Source organism: Eublepharis macularius, chromosome 2 (assembly GCF_028583425.1).
Source record: "Eublepharis macularius isolate TG4126 chromosome 2, MPM_Emac_v1.0, whole genome shotgun sequence".
NCBI lineage: Eukaryota > Metazoa > Chordata > Lepidosauria > Squamata > Eublepharidae > Eublepharis > Eublepharis macularius.
The window spans coordinates 212,510,313-212,529,252 of NC_072791.1; the positions used below are offsets into that span (position 1 = coordinate 212,510,313).

Genomic DNA, 18,940 nt, shown 5'->3' on the forward strand with positions numbered 1-18,940 from the left:
ATGTAGGCAAAACGTATTTTTAGACTTTCATTGCCCAGCAAGACTAAACATAATTACTCCAAGGGTGTGGTACTGCGTGTGTGAGAGAGACAGAGTAGATGACTGGAAGTGGTAGGGTCCAATTCCGCCTCACTTGGACGTGGGCACGAAGAAAAGTTCAAAAACCGAATCCTAGAGTTGCTAATTAAAATGATGTAGACCCATCGTCTGCTGAAACATCATGGCATCGGGCAATTTCTGACGGAACTACTGTGTGTGAGATTCTACCTGTTTTTTTTTTAACCTGTGTGTCTAAAAACACCACGCTCCTCTTACCCTGTTTAACTGATCTGCTCCTCGGTAGGTAGGTAGGTAGATAGGTAATTACTTCATTGATTGTGGGCCTTTCTTTGTGTTTCTCAGGATGGATTACAGATACTACAGTCAATGCAAACAAACAGAAAACAGTCTGGATCACAAAATAAATAGCAAGCTTTAAAATCCTCTTGTGTTTTAATGCAGTGAGCCTGACAAGCATTATTTGATGTATGAGCACGAGCGTGTCCCCATTGCAGTCTGCGAAAAAGAGCCCAGCTCCATCATTGCTTTTGCCCTCAGGTATGTGAATCCGTCCTGCTTTGTGAGTTACCTTCTGTGTTTTGGAAATGGAAATGCAAATGGCCTTCTGTGTGTAATGGGGAGTGGTATTCTGGAGACTCAGAGCCAAACTACACTAGTTGGACCCTTGTCAGCTTCCCTCAGGTTTTGGCGGGAAATGTAGGCAGCTTGGCGGAATGTTGGACAAGTGACAGTTGAAAAGTCCATTGGGCCGCAGTCGGAGAGCCAAGCTGCAAGACCAGGACGCCTACATTTCCCGTCAAAACTTGAGGGAGGCTGACAAGTGTCCAACCTGTGTCAGGCGTCACTTGTAGCTTGGCTCTCAGTCTCTTCCACCCATCTGATTTTAGACTCTTGTTCACAAACCCATCTTGGCACCTTCTGGAACTTGGCTGAGAGGGCCTCTATAGAGGGGATTTTTTCCCCTGGCTTTTTGAGGTTCCTGGGTCTTTCTTTAGACACTAACCCCAGTGTCATCACCCCTTCCACAAACAAACTTAATGGCCCTGTACCTGTAATCAATGGCAGTAAATTGGCCTACCCAGTGATGAGGCATGGAATTCCCAGACTTTGGCATGCTGGGGCAAGGGGAAGGCGCTTCAGGTACGTAGAAAAACACGCTGTGTAAACAGATCCTGGCCAGAAAAGACAAAAGAGCAATGGTGTAGTGGGAAGAAAAATCACTTTAATCAGTCATGCTGCCCTTACGCATTTTGCAAATGCTTCCTCTTCTATAAGTACGTACATAAATTAATGAGAACAAATAAATTACCTCTAAAGGCAGTATAAAAATAGTATAAAGACAGTAAATAATGAGTTTGTGACCCTCTGGGGTCATCTAGTCTGACCCCCTGCACAATGCAGGAAATTCACAACTATCTCCTCTCCCCACACCCCCAGTGGCACCTGCTCCATCCTCTGTAGATGGCAAAACACCATCAGGATCCCTAGCCCAACTGGCCTGGGGGAAACTGCTACCTGACCCCAGGTGGTGATTGGCCTTACCCATGGCATATAAGAAGGGGCCATGAGGACTAGGCACTGATGTAGCCCTTCCTGCCCTCCCTCTCACGATCTGCTGAGGTTCACAGAATCAGCGTTGCTGTCAGATGGCCATCTGGCCTTCACTGAACACAGGCCAACAGCAAGGAGTAAATTTAGTGCTCTCTGATCAAGGGCCGTTGATTTTGTAGAACCCTTTCGTGGGATCCAGACCTCCATCTGAAGGGTGGCTTCCCAGTTGGAATTCTGATGGCAGGCAATTCATGTCTTCATTTACAGTTGCAAGGAATACAGAAGCGCCTTAGATGAACTGTCCAAAGCGTCTTTGAGAAGCAATGCGGAAGAAGGACTTCAAACAAGCAGGTGACAATCTGGATACCTACTGAGCCCCGACTCAAATCCGGGCTGTTAAGAACAGCCCTTGGCCCCTCCCTCACCCTTGGAGAAGGATCAGCTGGCTCACTGCACCGGTGCTGTAGGATCGATAGGCAGTGTGTCTGCTGCGTTTTTGTTTGTTTCTACGTATTTGGGCATGAGATGAGTTACCCTTGGGTTTAAAATGGGCACTTCTGTGCATTTTGGTGTACACAGCACTGATTATCTGGGGGTGGGGGGGTGGGGGGAGCTTGCCTTCTAATCTAAGAGAGTATGGCACTTGGAAATTCAAGGTGTGTCCTGTTTGTTTGCCTGTGCAGTGAGGCTTGGATGTCCCATCTCATTGCTTATCTTCGGTCTCTCATATCACCTGCTGGTCTGCCAGTGGCTACCAGCCAAGCTAGCTGGATGGAATCTCCCTGTTTTCACTTTGGAATGCCAGTTGAGGGGGGAATGTTGGAGGGGGGTGGCTTTTGCCTTCATGCCCTGCCTGGAGGATGACTGGCTCCTATTGGGAGCGGGTGGTGGGTTGCATGGAGCCTTGGCTGAACTGTCCGAGACTGTCACGTTCCAAGGCAACGTTCTGAGGATGGGACCTCTTGCAGGGCTTAAGGGTAAAGGATATGTGTATGTTATGAATGGATGTTCTCCTGGAATGACATTTATATCTGGATTCAGAAAGCATACTGACAGCAGGTGTTTGATTCTAGTCTGGCTGAGAGCCGAGTGAAGAACAGCAGCCCAGTCCGACTGCCTGAGACAAACGTGGGACCGTCAAACCAAACGGCAGAGGCAGAACAGCGTAAGAATGGAAATATTTTGGATTCTCCCCTCCTGCCCAAAATAGGATTAGCATTGCTGTTATTTTAAGCAAGGAAAACAAATCATGAAAGTCTGAGTTTGGTATATGCTGGTTGAGGTTTCCTTTTTTCTGTACCAACTTAACAATGTTTAGAGATACCAATATTGACAACAACAAAAAAAGTCAATCTTCATGTGATTAGACTGTAAGACTATTAAAACTGATCCAGTAAATTGTACAGTATGTGTGCTGCTGTCTTTTAGAAATTGTATTGTTATATTTATTGATGTTTTTATCTGGTTTTAAACTAACTTGTTTATGTATTTTATATATGTTGTATTCTGCTTTGAGCCCAATCGTGGGAAGAATGGATTAGAAATAGCAATAGCAATAGCAGTAATGATAATGGCAATAAAGAATAAATTATTATTATCACCATCATCATCAATATCAATATTAATGATAATATTAATATGAATATTAATGATGATAATAATGATAATAATAAATTAGTGATTATTGCCATTACCATTGCCGCTATCACTGTTGCTATTTCTAATCCACTCTTCCCGCAAATGGGCTCAAAGCAGAATACAACATATATAAAATACATAAACAAGTTAATTTAAAACCAGATAAAAACATCAATAAATATAACAATACAATTTCTAAAAGACAGCAGCACACATATTGTACAATTAATAATAATAGCAACAGTAAAAGTAACAATAGTAACAACAACAACAACAATAATAAGTGAAGCAGCTGTGATGAGCCAATGTTTTCATGGACAGTCTCAGTTGCTTCCTTGCTAAAGTTAGTTGCTTCGAGCCAGCAGGAAAAGTGGGGAACAGATTTTAATTAATTAATTAAACTTACATTTCATAGCTTAAGTTTACTAAGGGAACTTGTTGCAATACCAGAAGCGGCTCGCTCTGCAGAATTCTGAGAGAGAGGTCAGTTCGGAGGCGGTTGGGGGAGTCAGTTGACGGACTAGGGAGGGGCTTTATAATTACTGCAAGAGTCCGCCTGCCACAAGTTCAGTTCAGGCCACAAGTGGGAAGTTCACCAGACTCAATGCTCTGCCGTATGACAAGATGGGAAGATGGATTACGAACTCGCTTTCTTCCTTCGTCTCTTAATGATCTATCCGTGGCTACTAGCCGTGTTGCCGAAAAGGAACCGCCATGTTCAGGGGTAGCAAACATTTAGGTACCAGGGCCAGGAGGCAAGCGCAGGGGAAGGCCTCATCGTCCATGCCCCGTTGGCTCTCCAGAGTGGCCATGGGGTGAGATGGGATGGGATGCTGGACTAGCTGGGCCCTGGTCTGATCCAACAGGGTGCTACTTCTGTTCTTACGGATGAGTTCTGCATGGCGGAACATCCCGTCAAGCGAGCTCTTCTTAGCAGTCTGAAAGGTTAGACAGCAGCCGTGTTTCCACCAAAGGGGTCAGAAGAACTAGGCCATAAATGGAAGAAAGAGAGAGGCTGCCGTGAGTGTCGCTGGTATTCATAGGTGCGTCAAACTTTTATCCTCTCCCTGAGGCTCAGGGTACTCCACAAATTACAACTGTGAAATATTTGGGGCAGAGAGGAGGACTAGCTGCCACCAAGGGAGAGAGGTTGTCTAAACTACGCTTCTTCCATTGGTGGAGGAAGGTATCGAAGGGCCAGTTAATCCTCTCACTCTATACCTTCTGCTAACAAGAAACATGCTAGTGGCATCATCTGAAGTGATTGCAAATTGCCCACTCCTGTTGATGGTCTTTTTTATTTTGCCAACTAATGAATAAAGTTTTCGTACACCGAGGAATTAGACAAAGGAATGGAGGAGGGTTGGCAGTACCAGATTCGTGTCTGTATTGTCCGCTGTCATCCGGTTGTCATAAAGATGGCTGCAGCCAATAAAGAAACTCCTTTGTGGGGGATTCTAGAACAAATATGTTTGCCAAAAGACCAAAACGGCAGTTTTGCTAGAATGATTTGACTTAACGGGGGACGGACTGGCCAACTCTCTCCTTTTCCTCCTTGCTTTGGTTGCAGCGAAGAAGCCATATGGAGTCCTGTCCTTCTTTCGTGGCACGGGAGGGAAAAGCCCTGATCTTTCTGCCCAGAAAAAGGAGACTTTGCGTGGCGCAGACAGCGCCTACTACCAGGTTGGGCAGACAGGCAAAGAAGGGGCGGAGAACCAGGGAGCAGATGCTGCAGGTGATCTTGCTTCGGTGGGGAGGTTTTGAAGTTATGGGGCCACTCAAAATCCTTTTCAAGCAGAGATGATCATAATAATAACATTCAGTTTATATACCGCCCTTCAGGACAACTGAATGCCCACTCAGAGCAGTTTACAAAGTATGCCATTATTATCCCCACAACAAAACACCCTGTGAGGTGGGTGGGGCTGAGAGAGCTCCGGAGAGCTGTGACTAGCCCAAGGTCACCCAGCTGGCTTCAAGTGGACGAGTGGGGAATCAAACCCGGCTCTCCAGATTAGAGTCCCGCACTCTTAACCACTACGCCAAACTGGCTCTCAGATGCCACTGAGCCCACAGGTGCTTGCAGAGAGCTCCACTCGGACTCTTCAGATGTTGCCCAAAGAAGGGCTTTGTGGCTCAAAATGTGTCTGGGCTTCTGAGAAGCAGCCTGTAGTGTCTCCTTTGTACGAAGTCTTGGAGGAGGCAGCACTGGGTATGAAGGAGGTGCCTATCAAAGGGCCCGTTGACTTTCTTGCTTAACTTTTGTTAACTTTGTTTTGTTGTGACCAGGGCTTTTTTTCAGCGGGAATGCAGTGGAACGGAGTTCCGGAACCTCTTGAAAATGGTCACATGGCTGGTGGCCCCGCCCCCTGATCTCCAGACAGAGGAGAGTTTAGATTGCCCTCCGCGCCGAGGGCAATCTAAACTCCCCTCTGTCTGGTGATCAGGGGGCGGGGCCACCGGCCATGTGACCATTTTAGCTGACGGCGATTTAAGCTTTAATAAAAACTCCCCCCTTGTTCCAGCTGACCCAAAGTGACGTCATTGTGCGGTCCTGGGAGCTGAGTGCCACCACCTCTTTACCCAGGAAAAAAAGCCCTGGTTGTGACATTTGCTGCTTTTAACAGTTTTCAGCTTGGCGTTTAGCATGCAGTCACGGTCGAGTCTTTTGCTCGGGAAGAATGGGGCTTCTGTTCTCCTTCAAGACTAAGTGGGGTGTTTTTTTTGTGTACGTGTGTCCCCTGGGGCAAGCCACCCTTGATCCACCTCTTGGCTCACTCTTCCAGATGAAGCAGATGGAAACGATGCACAGAAGAAACAGCTGGGAAATCCACATGTTGAGCTTCGTAAGTAGGAACTAGTTAAGGAACCTGAATGGGGAAGAAAATGGAATGGGTCCACCACGGTTTCTGCAAGGAAGGGCTGCTATAAAGGAAATAAATAAGGATTTCTCTGCCTGTGGAATGGGGCTTTCTCATTCTTTTTGTACCCAAAAAGACAATACTACTTATTGCTTTAAAATAGAAAGGTATCAGCCCCCTGCAAGCCTTAACTGAGTTCTCCTAATGTTAAAGACTTGGCAGCATTGAGACTTTTTATACAGCTTTCTTATGAAGGCTCAGAGCAAACTACAACATTATATTGAAGAGAAACCTCCACAAAGTCCGGATGAACTTGCTTGCACATCAAAGCGGACTCCATCTCAGCGGTTGGAATTCCGAGCTCTGAAAGAGGTTCAGAGAAGAAAGAGGGTGCTGTAGTGTTACCCTCCTGAAAATGTATTTGCCCGCCTGCCCTTGTTGTATGGACACTGTCCAAGGCAAGAGGGCTGTCTTGGTCGGACCACCAATTGCCACAGGAGACGGCGTCCCGCAACCAGCAAGAGCTCTGCTCTGGAAGCCGGCTGCTGATGGTTGCGTTCTTTCTCTGGCAGTCTGGCTCCCGAGAGATAGGGGGTGGGGGGGCAGGACTTGGAAAACTTTTTTTCACCTGGCCTTTGGGAGACCCACTTCCCCCCCCCATCTCCCCCCCTCCAGATTTCTCTGACTTTGCCCTTCCGTGATTGATTGCTACAACCTGCATACACGTGGGCCTTCACTGGCAACGAAATGCTATTCTGTTAAGTGAGGGCGGTGGCATTCTTATTTACTGTGCGTGTTGTACGCTCAGAAAAAGTGTGACTGTTTTGCATTTTTGACGTGACAAATTGTTTCTTTATGGAGGGGAACATTTAAAGGAGGATGATAGGCTCCTAGAAGAAACAAGAGTCTTTCCCTGAAACGTCCGCCCTAATAAGGGGACCTTCCCGTTTTCATTCTTAACGGGCCCTCTCCTTACCGATCTCTTTGCAGAATTCTCTGATGCGAATGCCAAGTTCTACTGCCGGATTTACTACGCGGGAGAGTTCCATAAAATGCGTGAAGTGATACTTGGGAGCAGCGAAGAGGATTTCATCCGTTCTCTCTCTCACTCTTTGCCTTGGCAGGCCCGAGGAGGCAAATCAGGGGCCGCTTTTTATGTGACGGAAGGTAATTTTTGACTTTAGCACCTCATCCCCGGCATCGATATTGCTTCAGTGTGTGGGCTGCAGCTGGGTAGAATCAGCATCTTGAGTATGTTTCGAGCAGCCGCCTTAACGTTCGTACGCCAAGAGCACAAAGTCCAACTAGAGCTGCCGTTTCCATGTGTATGATGCAGTTTAGATCAGACGGTCGACTCACACCCCGTCGTCTTGCCCTTCTTGTACAATATTTGAATGCTTGTTCTTCAGATGACCGTTTCATCTTGAAGCAGATGCCCCGCCTGGAGGTCCAGTCCTTTCTCGACTTTGCCCCACACTACTTCACGTACATTACTAATGCTGTACAACATAAGGTAGGGCTTGCAAAATATTCTCTACGGGATTTGGTCTTGATTCCTCCTCCTCATTTCTTACTAGTCAGTATCAATTCAGGACGCATTTTTAAGTAAGATTGGTTTAGCGGATCTGGCAATATTTTTGCAATATTCCCTTTCTGCTGCTGATTCCTCGTGTCCCCCTAAAAGTGACTGAATGCCGTGCTTTTCAACCCACGAGTCACAATCCCCTATAGAACTGCATTTTTAGAGGAAAGGGACCCCATTTCCTGCTCCTTTTTGCCTACATGTGGAGAAGCCCAAAGTAGAGAGAGTCACAGAAAAGCGTAACTGACAAGACAAATTTCTAACCATGACCAACTAACTAAAGCAATTAAAGCTACAATATATCTAATATATTCAAAGATTCTTTTAAAAAAGTTAATTACAACAAAAACTTTTAAGTGGTTATAAGGCTGGTTACACACTGTTCATAGGAAGTACAGTATAGAGGCAAGCTAGCGACGTCATACCAATTAACAAGGTGCAAAAGTGCTGAAAAGTATACAATTTTAATGGTGCTCACAATCAACATATACCCCCATATACCCCCATGTACCACAGAGCAATATAAAGAGCACAAACTCAGTGAATCAAGATCTGTATCAAAAGCAAGTGCAAGCTTGCAATAATTGGAACATCAAACATTAGACTTGATGAGTGACAAACCAAAAATATTCATAGCAGCTACAAGCTTGCAAGGATTTAATTATCCCATATTCCAATAAGTAGTAACCACAATGGGTTTGCTAGCGAGGAATCCCGTTTCTGGTAACCCCTTCTTCCTGGCAGTTACAAAAAAACCAATCAAGGTAAGTCACACAAAAGTTTCCGTGCTCAATGGCCGCTCGCTCAGTGGCGTGTTAAGGGACCACTTTTCCTGCTCCTTTTTGCCTATGTGGAGAAGAGCATCAGGGCAGCAAGGCAAAAATCACCTAGTGATAGAAAAGCTTCTTTTTGCAGTACAGGCAGGTTCAGAGACTTTGACTTCGCCTCCTTCCTCTCACATGACTATGCCACATGGCTTCGAATTCCCCCATTTGCAGCTCAGTGGATACCGTGCTGTCACTTATCAAGGTGGATCCCTGGTGTGTGAAAGGGTTGGAGACCACTGTTATGTAGATGAATGTTAGATTGGTCATGACCAGGGGTCATTCCATAGAAAAAGAGCTGCAGGAACTCATTAGCATAACTCAGCATATGCCATGCCCCTTGACATCACCGGAAATGTGTCATTGGCATAACTGATTTGCATATGCCAGACCCCCTGACCTCACCTGTCCTGGCTGTTTTGGACCCAATCCTGGCCATTCAGGGTCGAAATTGGGTCCAAAATGGCAAAAAGAGGCTGAAAATGGCTGAAAAGGGGCCCAAAATGGTTAGAATTGGGCCGCTGCTGAGCAGGAGAGTGATCCACCACCTGTAAGAGGCCCTGTTTGGGACCAATGCTGGCTGTTTTAGGCCCAATCCTGGCCATTTTGGGCCCAATCCAGGCCAAAACAGGCCCAAAATGGCCGAGAGTCAGGTGGGCGGGGCCACCTGACATGTGACCTCTTTGGAGAACTACCAGAACTGCGTTTCTGTGCGTTCCCCCTCGAAATGAGCCCTGGTCATGACAGCTGAGACTTGACTGTGTCAGTCCCTGGCAGGTAGAATCCCCAAGTTCTCCACAGCAAACATGCAGGTGTATTGGTTAAAGTAACTTTATTAGAGATCCATCAAGTACAAGGTGCTCAGACAGCTGAATTGGCAGAAGTGACGTAAATGGGTTCGGTAGTGTTAGTTATAGATAAGGACTGTTAAAGTTTGGGCACGAAGGAGCCGGGGGTGGGGGTGAGGGAGAGGAGAAGTTAGATTTAGGCTAGGCAGAACAAAGAATGAAATCATCTCAGTTCCCAAGCAGGATACATTTCGAAGCCAGCCTTCAAGGACACTTGCTGCAGGCAGTGGGGAAAGAGAAAGTAAATACTTGTGAGATAACCTACTGCCTTAACATCAATAAGAAACTTCTCATGCCCTCAGAGGACCAGCACATAACACAGAATACACTCACGGCAGATATGCAGACAGGCATATATGACAGACGGCTTCTCCTGGCTGAGAAAAACTTGTCTTCTCTGTTTCAGAAACCAACAGCTTTGGCCAAGATCCTTGGGGTGTATCGGATTGGTTTCAAGAACTCTCAGAACAACACGGAGAAGAAGCTCGACCTGCTGGTCATGGAAAACCTTTTCTATGGCAGGAAGATGGCTCAGGTGAGTCAGCAGCTTAGTTGCAAGAAGAGCAAGGTCGTTCTTGGGCCGGGGCTTCTCCTGTTTGGAGGCGGGAGTGGGGAAGTGGCCAGAAGCACACTTAGGTAGCAGGAGTCCATTCGAATGCTTCTTTTCCCTTCCCTGGACTTCTGTCAGTCGTGTTCAGCACTGCCAGTCCCCGTGGCTTCAGTGGTCTGTCCTAGCCCCTGCATGAAAAAGCTCTTGGGCCCAAAAAGCTGGTCAGCTTAGAAGTCAAGCGAAGATAAGCTCTCCCCGCTGAAAGCAGGGGGCTGCCTTTGACCCTAAGAGGGGCTTCAGACACAAGGCTTCCTTAGTTCAAAAATTAGGAAGTATAGTGGGACCCAGCCTGGATTCTAAAAATGAGATCAAAGCGGAAAGGACGGTCATGGTATGTCGTCTGGCTTTGCTGTGTAGCTGCAGTAAGTTAATGCACAAAGTGGTCTTAAACAGGATAAAAAAGTACCTGCCGATTCTTTTCCTTACCATTCAGTCTGTCAGGATTAGTACAGCTTGGAATGGTGAGGTTCGCAAACAAAGAAAATGATACCGCTTAACATCTGACACTTTAAAAAATAAAATCCTCGTGTGTTAAGACTTCCTCTTCCATTTGAAGGGGACACTGGCCTGCTGAATTACTTAGATTCTGGAGTAAGACGGCTAAAATGTGCGCTAATCGCATTCTGACCAGATGCCCCTTGTTGTACGTTCTTCGTTTCTTTGACCTCATTCACAACGTCTGGTTGTAACACTGTTCAAGCAAGCAAGCAAGCACACAACAGTGGTTTGTCATATATTTGGGTGCATGGGCTGTTGCACAGGCCGTTCCACCCCAAGTTTTGGCTGAAGAGGTGAGGAACGCAGAGTGGTTCCGAAGCAGAAATAGTTCTGGGCGAGTGTAGGAAGCTGCTTTTTCTGACCGCAAAGGAGTAGCGTTTACGATATACCTTCTCACGGCTTAGGAAAGATTAATACTTCCTTATTTTATGCATTGGCTTTAATCTTGAAGTAGCCCTGTAAAAGAAGTCCTCGTTCCTGAAGGCGACTTCCCTGCGATGAGAGCTGCTGTCTCCTCTCTCCTAGGTGTTTGACCTGAAGGGCTCCTTGCGGAACAGGAACGTCAAAACGGACACAGGGAAAGAGAGCTGCGACGTGGTGCTGCTGGACGAGAACCTCCTGAAGTTGGTGCGGGACAATCCCTTGTACATCCGTTCTCACTCGAAGGCGGTCCTGAGGGTTTCCATCCACAGCGACTCCCACTTCCTCTCCAGCCATCTCATCATCGATTACTCTCTTCTGGTGGGCCGGGATGACACCAGCGACGAGCTCGTAGTGGGGATTATTGGTACGTATCCCTTGACCTCCAAACCACCAAGGAGCTGCCAGCCCGCAAGGGCCGTTTCACGGAAGGCAGCGGCCCTGTTTCGGCTGCTCCGTGGGCTGCTTGGACCAGCCCCTCCTGCTCCCGTTGCCGCTTAGCCATCTCTACATCGTTGGAAGTGGGATAGAAAAGATCCACCCCGTTCGTCCTTGGGGCGTGCTGGTTCTCGTGAACGGTTTGCTGGGTCCTGCAAGAAATGGCGTGGCCGTCTGCTAATACGTCCAGCCAAACAATGTATCTTTAAAAAAAAAAAGTTTAGATTGTGGGTTTTGCGTACACAAATGTGTTATATTACGTAATGGATTTGCATCATTGAACTCTACACAGTATAATAGCCGTGAATAGCCTGCCTGAACCTCAAACTGTGAATAAGAAGCAGCCTTTCTTTGATGCGCATCTGTTTCCGTTTCTAAGCTGTCTTCAGTTATCTTTTCTTGTTACCCATACATCATTTTCCTTGCCAAAGCAAGGCAAGGGTTTGCTTTTTTTCCTGCTTTCACTATGTGCAGCTGTGTAGAATGGCTTCCATGTGGACTTTTCTTTCTTTATTTAAAATGTTTATTTTAATGTTCATTTGGGAGGAAACACCTTTCCTCCAAAGGTGCTCAAGGAGGCTTGTAATGTAAAAATTAAAGGGCATAAACTAGGAAGGAGCCACATTCTCAAAATGCATCCACATGAAATAGGACAGTGATCTTTAAGCTGAGCAGTAGGGGGTGGCAGGTGGCCTGCAGTCTTGAGGGGGACATTCAGAGCTGGGAGAGCACTTGGGATTTTAGGCCGTGCCCTTCTCCCTGCTTCTGACAACTGGAGTATGTTGTTCATACCATTCTGAGGATGGGATCCTGGCTCCCGCCCCAGGCATTCAAAACGTCACAGGCAGGAAGCAGGAATCAAACCTAAGTTGAGGAAGTTGCCAGGCCCTCGGGCACGAAGGGCCTCGTCAGTCGCAGCACCTGCCTGAGGCTACAGAGAGCCCCCCACAAATGGAGGCCCCTTAATCTGGAGTGCAGCTTTTACTCCCTAAGCATTTATTGGGTGGGGTGTGTGTGTAGGCCTGCCGTGTCCACCGAGGTGGTGCCAGCAGCTGCCTCGAGCGCTGAACTCTGAAGGAGGTGCCGTGCTGGCCACCGATGACCCCCCCCCCCCGACCCAGAAGCGGGCTGCGTCCCTGCTCACCTCTCTGCCCCTTCGCTGCCGCTGCCTGCCTCACTCTGCTTCCGGCGAGCTGAGTGGTACAGCAGCGAGCGGGGAGGCAAGCGGGGAAGTGGGATGCCTCCCTGCCCCTGCTGCCACCCGCCTCATTGTGCAGGGCTGGAGCGCGCACAGGCTTTGCGCGCAGGCACAAGGTGAGAGTAGCCACTCCTGCCCTGGGAGCCCCACAACCACGCTACGCTGCTGCCCCTCCCAATCACCAAGAATACTGAAAGCAGGCTGGAAAAGCTGTAAAAGATATAATCTTGGAGATGTATTTAAAATCCATCATTTTTAAGCCTTACAACATCAAGTTGGTTGGGGGGAGGGGGGCTGCAATTAGGTATCTCGCCTCAGGCGCCAGAAACCCTGGCCCGGGCCCCGTGTGTACATATGTGCACATTCAAGGATGATCTTTGTGTGCTTGGCAGGAGGGGGTGGATTAGAACTGAGGAATGGCTGGGTTAGAAGGAGGGGCAGGTGGGGGGCATGATGGGAGCTCAGACACAGAAGCGAGGGCGAGGGACCACTGCCAGAACACCAGAAGAGCGGTAAAGCAGGGAGGGGGAGCTCAGGGCGCAGGTCCTCCGTCACCCCTGCAACCGGCCTTGCCTGGGCCACATCGTCTAACCCAAGCTGCCTTCCCTTTGTTGCAGATTACATCCGCACATTTACTTGGGACAAAAAGCTTGAAATGGTGGTTAAGTCGACAGGCATTTTGGGAGGCCAAGGTGAGTCGGAGAAATCTCTTCAGTTAACGATCCTCCCCCACCCCCGCAACTTCTTCAGTCCTGTTCATTCCCCATATGTTCGTTTTCAGCCGAGCCTGTTCTCCTGGGAATATAAACAAATGCCAGAAGACACTCTTACTGTGGAAAAAAAAAGGGTGTGTGTGTGTGGTCATTTTGAAGGTTGAATGGAGTAGTTAAGAAAGCGCACCTCCGAACGCTTTGAGTCGTGTCCCGGCCTCTGATTTCATTCTGGGAAAATGCAGCTCAGCTTGTTTGGAATTGGTCAGCCCCAGGCTCTTACCTTGAGCCGGAAGGTTTGCCCTGGAGCTGTTTGGGGATCTGGTCCTCAGTGCCGTGCTGCTGCAATGTGGCGAATACCCGTTCTGTTGGTCTTAGTGTTGGGCCTGAATGGAAAGCACAAGGGGCAGTGGCTGGTTGGCAAGTCACTCACAACACCAGAATAGTAAAGAGTCCGGTAGCACCTTTAAGACAAACCAGCTTTATTGTAGCTTTCGAGAACCACAGCTCTCTTCGTCAGATGCGTCTGACACAGAGAGCTGTGGTTCTTGAAAGCTTATGCTACAATAAAAGTTGGTTAGTCTTAAAGGTACGACTGGACTCTTTACTCTTTTGCAACTACAGACTAACCCAGCTAACTTCTCTGGATCTAACACCAGAATAGCCTCTTGCATCTCCAGATTGGGTTCCAGTTTTCATCTTGACCACAAATTTTGAGCAAATGCTTCTTTACTTTATAAGCCCTCCTCTTGCTGAGCCTTAAGGCAGATTACATTTACTACTATTTGCTTCATTTTATACTCCAGCTCACATCATTCTCCTCTCCTCCATTTTATCCTCACAACAACCCTTTGAGGTAGGTTAGGCTGCGAGTGTGTGACTGGCCCAAGGTTACCCACAAGTTTCCATGATGGAGCGGGGTTTGAAGCCAGGTCTCCGAGATGTTAGTCTCTAACCACTAAACCACACTGGCTCCCAGCTTAAGATATGACATAAGAAATATGAAAACTGGGTTACAGAAATTAGAGAACTGCGAAGTAAAAACAAGTTAATAGATACAATGAGCAGTGCTATAAACTACAGCACTGGTCTCTTTGTAAAAGCATCCGCCAGAAAAATCCCAGTATTTCAAGCGTGGTTCCCATCAGTACATGAGGGACAAATAATCCCCAGGTTTTTGACCTCGTTGGAAGGATTTTTATGGGCTTGGCCTCTGGTCTCTATTGTGAGGGCCCTTCATCCAGTACCTGCCATCTTGATCCGAACAAGTAGATCTTTGCTGTTCAGTTGTTGTGGTGTTGCTGCCCCAGATTAATTTCTAAGGTGTCTTTATTTTTCTTTACATTGTTGAATTATTAGGCAAAATGCCAACTGTAGTTTCTCCAGAATTGTACCGGACCAGGTTTTGTGAGGCAATGGACAAGTATTTTTTGATGGTGCCGGATCACTGGACAGGGCTGGGCGTGAATTGTTAAGGTAAAGAACCTCTTGAGGAGACATGGAAGAGAGACTTCTTCAGCTTTCCTTGACACTGTTGTCTTCAGGAGCAGCGAAAGGAATTTCAGCCTGCACAGAACTGTTATGTTTGAATCCACGTTTGGAACTTGGACGCTGAAATGTTAACGGAAGAGCTGCTGTCAGAACTGCTTAGGATCAGATTGTACCTTCTCATGGGCATGCCGGAAATGCTCCCATCGAACAGGAAGCCATAAGGGGAATGTTTTTCCACAGGCTACTGTAAACTGTGGGATCCCTGGTCTCAAATCCCGGCCTGTTCTTAGTAGTGACTTGCATTAGAAGTCTTACATATTTTACACAGTGGGTCAGTGTAAAATCCCAAGTGAATATTGCGGGCCCCGTGTGAAGATTGCTGCGGAAGAGATTGGCTTAAGGTGAGGAAGACGAGCCATTTCTTAACGCAGCAGCGTCTTGCCACTGTGGTGACGGGGAGCGTGAGCATGATTGTGTAACTTGCTCTGTTTTGCACTGATGTCCTTTTACAGGTTTCCATGTGATAGGGAATTTTAGTCATTTACAGATACACCATTTTGTCATTTGGAGCACTGCTTTTCTTTTAAAGGTACCATACTTCTTAATGTGGTCAGATATTTTATTCCAGGCCCACTTGTCCCCATAGCAAATGGATTTGCCCTGTTTCAAACTGGCTTGCGTGCACATAACACAGACACACACACACACACACACAGATCCTCGGCCTACAAGCACACTTTCTCGGAGGGAAGCCCCTCGACTGAGCTGAGGACTCCAGGAGGCCTGTCTTGAGGGCAACCCCTAACCGTCACCATAACACACCACAGCCCTGTTCCTCGTGCTTGTTACCATCCGAGGGACACTTGGCTGTCTTTGGGATGACAAACGTTTTGGTTCCGGAGCAACCCACTAAGTTTTCATTCAAGTAATGCTGGTCTCGACATGCCATTCCTGCCTACTTGATTCCTTTTCATTTCATTACTGGGTTAAGTATTACATTCCTCAGATCTCTCTTTTTGAAAACAAACCAGGCCGTTGTGCAATACTTTGCTGTAGCCACACAAGACACCGATTTCCAGTTTTCTGTTGGTGCTCTAAACTTCAACTAAACCAAGGTGGTGTATGTTATCATAAATCAGGTATGTGAGGATTTGGGGCGTCTTTGCAACCCGAAAGTCTCTTTTTTTAAATATGAAAAGTTTATTGTTTGAACTTAATAAAGGCCAGTACGAGTGAGAGTGTTTGCATTTAAGAAGGTGTGACTTTCTCTTTTAATAGCTAGACACGGAGAGGGATCATTGGGTGAAGCCACAAGCACTGAGACTGACCGTGCAATCCTGAATCCATTCGCTTCAGTGGGTGCAACTCTTTTTTGGGATCGCACTGTAATTCCCGCTTACTGCAATAGGGAAATCCTAAGCCTGCATTATGAATAGTTTTTAATGGTTCTTCGGGCCCTTCGACCATTCTCATGCTAACTTTCAAGAGAACCTCCACCTCTAAAGATAGGACACAGTTGCAGCATTTAAAATGGGCGGAGCTTTCTATTGAAAACTGAGAAGCTGCCTGAATCTTTCTCGAACCGGATGGCTGGCATTAGCCCCCATCCAACAGGAAACATGAGACTTGCATGGCTAGGTATATTTGTTCTGATCTGGAGACGTTTGAAACGCATCATTTAAGCACCAGGTCATTGTTTCAAGAATACACGTTGGCCTTGTTTTTCAGGGTGTACATGGGAAAGAGTCCTGTTATTTTAATCCATTCAGATCTGCAGTGTTTGAAGTTTCTTTATGAAACCAGCTTGATCTCAGTCAGGTGTTGCAGCAGAACGTTGCCACCTTCCGTTCGTTCCCTTTCTTTTCAGCTCCTTAGGCATACTCTTTAATTAAGGAAAATATCCACACGAGTGTGTGTTGATTAGCAATGTTTAACCTTCAGCTGATTTAAAGCATGGATTGTAACAGAGTTGCTGCGTGGATTTGAGAAGGGAGGTTCGATATGCTGCTTTCCCTAGAATTGCTGCTTATGAGCCTTCGGGCCATTGTTTCCAGTACTTGAAGGTGAAATGATTTGTGTTCTACACTGGTTATGAAGGGGGCACATAGGTATAAATCACAGCTTTTTCTTTCAAACCTGCATGCTTGGCAACTGGAAAGGATCCTGCCTACTGATGTTCTGGAAGAAAATGGCTTGATTTCTACAGCTTGGGGTCCTGTATTGCCGTGAAGTTAGTGATACATTCATTTGGCTAATTTCTGCCTTGCACTGCACGGTTGGATTGTCTGAAGAGCTAAACTGCTGATTTAATGCTCCTTGAATGCAGGAGGGCAATAGTCCCCTGTCTCTTGGAAATGGCAGCTCAGATGTTTTCCTAGATGCAAAGAATCCATTGCCTTGAGACACTTCAGCCTCTTTTTAAAACTTCTGTCTCTTTCTTAAACCTTGGCCAGCTAAAGCCACTGACGTGTCTTCCATGGCCTGCTCCTCTGTTCTCCAAAGTAAACTCAGTGGGCTTTGAAAGAGCCACAACGCCTGAAGCATCAGTCTTTCATTTTTCAGCTGTTAGCAAATAATATAATGATGCTGTGCTTGCCTACAATTTCAGACATGAAAGTTCCGTATTTTCAAAACAAGATACAGATTTTTCAGGACAGGTTGATGGGTGCAGCAGAACGAGGTGGAGGAAGCAGTAGAATGGATTGTAACACTTCAAAGAGCAGGTGGGAATGACATTTTCCAATATTTCCTAATGTACAAAAACTCCTTGCAACCAAAAATGAACTTACTGGGGGGGGGGATAGCTTATTAGCCCCTCTTTCTCTGTTCTGGGTTTGTTTGCATTTGGATCGTATCCCGACCGTTCGCTCACAGATTGGCTGATTCCGCACAGGTTGGATAATGCACTTTCAATGCACTTTATCATTTGAGGTGGATTTTTTGTTCCGCACACAAAAAAATCCGTTCCAAATGATCTATAAAGAGGATTGGAAGTGCATTATCCAACGTGTGCGGAATCGCTCATAATTTCATTTTACCACTTCATTCTGCTGCATGTTGAGAACAACCACAAGAGGATAAATCCTTGGTTGGTTTGTGGCCTGTTTAGTTTCTTTGACATACGCTACTTTACTGAAACCAGTGGGGATTTGTTCCCCAAATAAGACAAATATGGTGAAGGTCTGTATATAGGCTTGAGATGAGTGGTCAGTGGGATTAACACTGGAAACATTACAGCTAGGTAAGAAATACTTCTGTTTCTTATTAAACAGCCTACCCACATATGTTGCAGATGCTACCCGGAGGATATGACTTGGGGCTTTGCATCAAAGGAACAGACTTGAAAGTATAGCAAGTTTTGTAGTGTGTTTTTCTTCTGAACAGCTAGCTTTTAATATTGCTGTTTTGTATAAAATGCTTTAAATTCTAACTTCCACTTTCTAGAAAGCAATAAGTATCATTCACCTGAGCTGTTGACATCTGAAACCTGTAGAGCCAGATATCAAAATTGGACCGGCCATGTAGAAGCTCTTGATTTTGCGCAGTAGAAGTTTCCTCTAACACAGTATTCTAAAAGCACATAATGAAGACAGTATTCATGTGCGGTGTATTTTTTTATTTTATTGTACAGATAACTACATGTGAGTTGTATAATTAGTAAGAAAGTTTTTACGTTTGCGGAACAGATACGCTCTAATAAGCGTTTTTTCATGGGGAGGGGTGGAGAATCTGTTATTTTGATCTAATTATGGAAAATGCCAGTATATTTTTGTGCTTGCGTACTTGTATAGCTCAGTCGGGAGTCCCTGCTCCTCACATACTGTGGCCCTGTAGTCTTGCTTTTAGGTTGGACGGGGGATGCCACATAATGGAAACGACAAGAATAAAACCTTGTTTAAAATGCTACAGACCAGACCTAAACCATGTCAAAGCACTTATTTTATGTACATAATGTGTATATTTCTTATGTGTTGAATGTATTTTTTTAATGATCATGACATGCTCAACTATTTAAGATAAATTACCTTGGTTACTAAACTGTATATAGCTGGGGGGGAAATAAAGTAATTAAATGGAACTTGCTGTTTCTTGCTGATCTATTTCCTTGGCCATCACCAAGGTGTGCCAAGAAGGTGGAAAGGTGGTCTTGGATCCACAAAGGAAGCAGATATGGTAGGTTTGTATATTCCCAGAAGGCTTTGGTGGGTTTT

General features: G+C 46.3%; 1 protein-coding gene across 2 annotated transcripts in view; it reads left to right on the forward strand.

The window, feature by feature from the left end:
- Window positions 1-18,796, forward strand: part of PIKFYVE (phosphoinositide kinase, FYVE-type zinc finger containing) — a 90,891-nt gene extending 72,095 nt beyond the window's left edge. For both annotated transcript variants that reach the window (XM_054971210.1, XM_054971212.1), the window contains 11 exons: window positions 502-597; window positions 1,879-1,962; window positions 2,685-2,776; window positions 4,820-4,984; window positions 6,036-6,095; window positions 7,101-7,277; window positions 7,520-7,623; window positions 9,771-9,899; window positions 10,998-11,259; window positions 13,146-13,220; window positions 14,598-18,796. In XM_054971210.1, coding sequence (XP_054827185.1) covers window positions 502-597; window positions 1,879-1,962; window positions 2,685-2,776; window positions 4,820-4,984; window positions 6,036-6,095; window positions 7,101-7,277; window positions 7,520-7,623; window positions 9,771-9,899; window positions 10,998-11,259; window positions 13,146-13,220; window positions 14,598-14,713 — 1,360 coding nt within the window. In that variant the 3' untranslated portion in view covers window positions 14,714-18,796. The remainder of the gene's footprint in view (window positions 1-501; window positions 598-1,878; window positions 1,963-2,684; window positions 2,777-4,819; window positions 4,985-6,035; window positions 6,096-7,100; window positions 7,278-7,519; window positions 7,624-9,770; window positions 9,900-10,997; window positions 11,260-13,145; window positions 13,221-14,597) is intronic.
- Window positions 18,797-18,940: the final 144 nt, after the last annotated feature.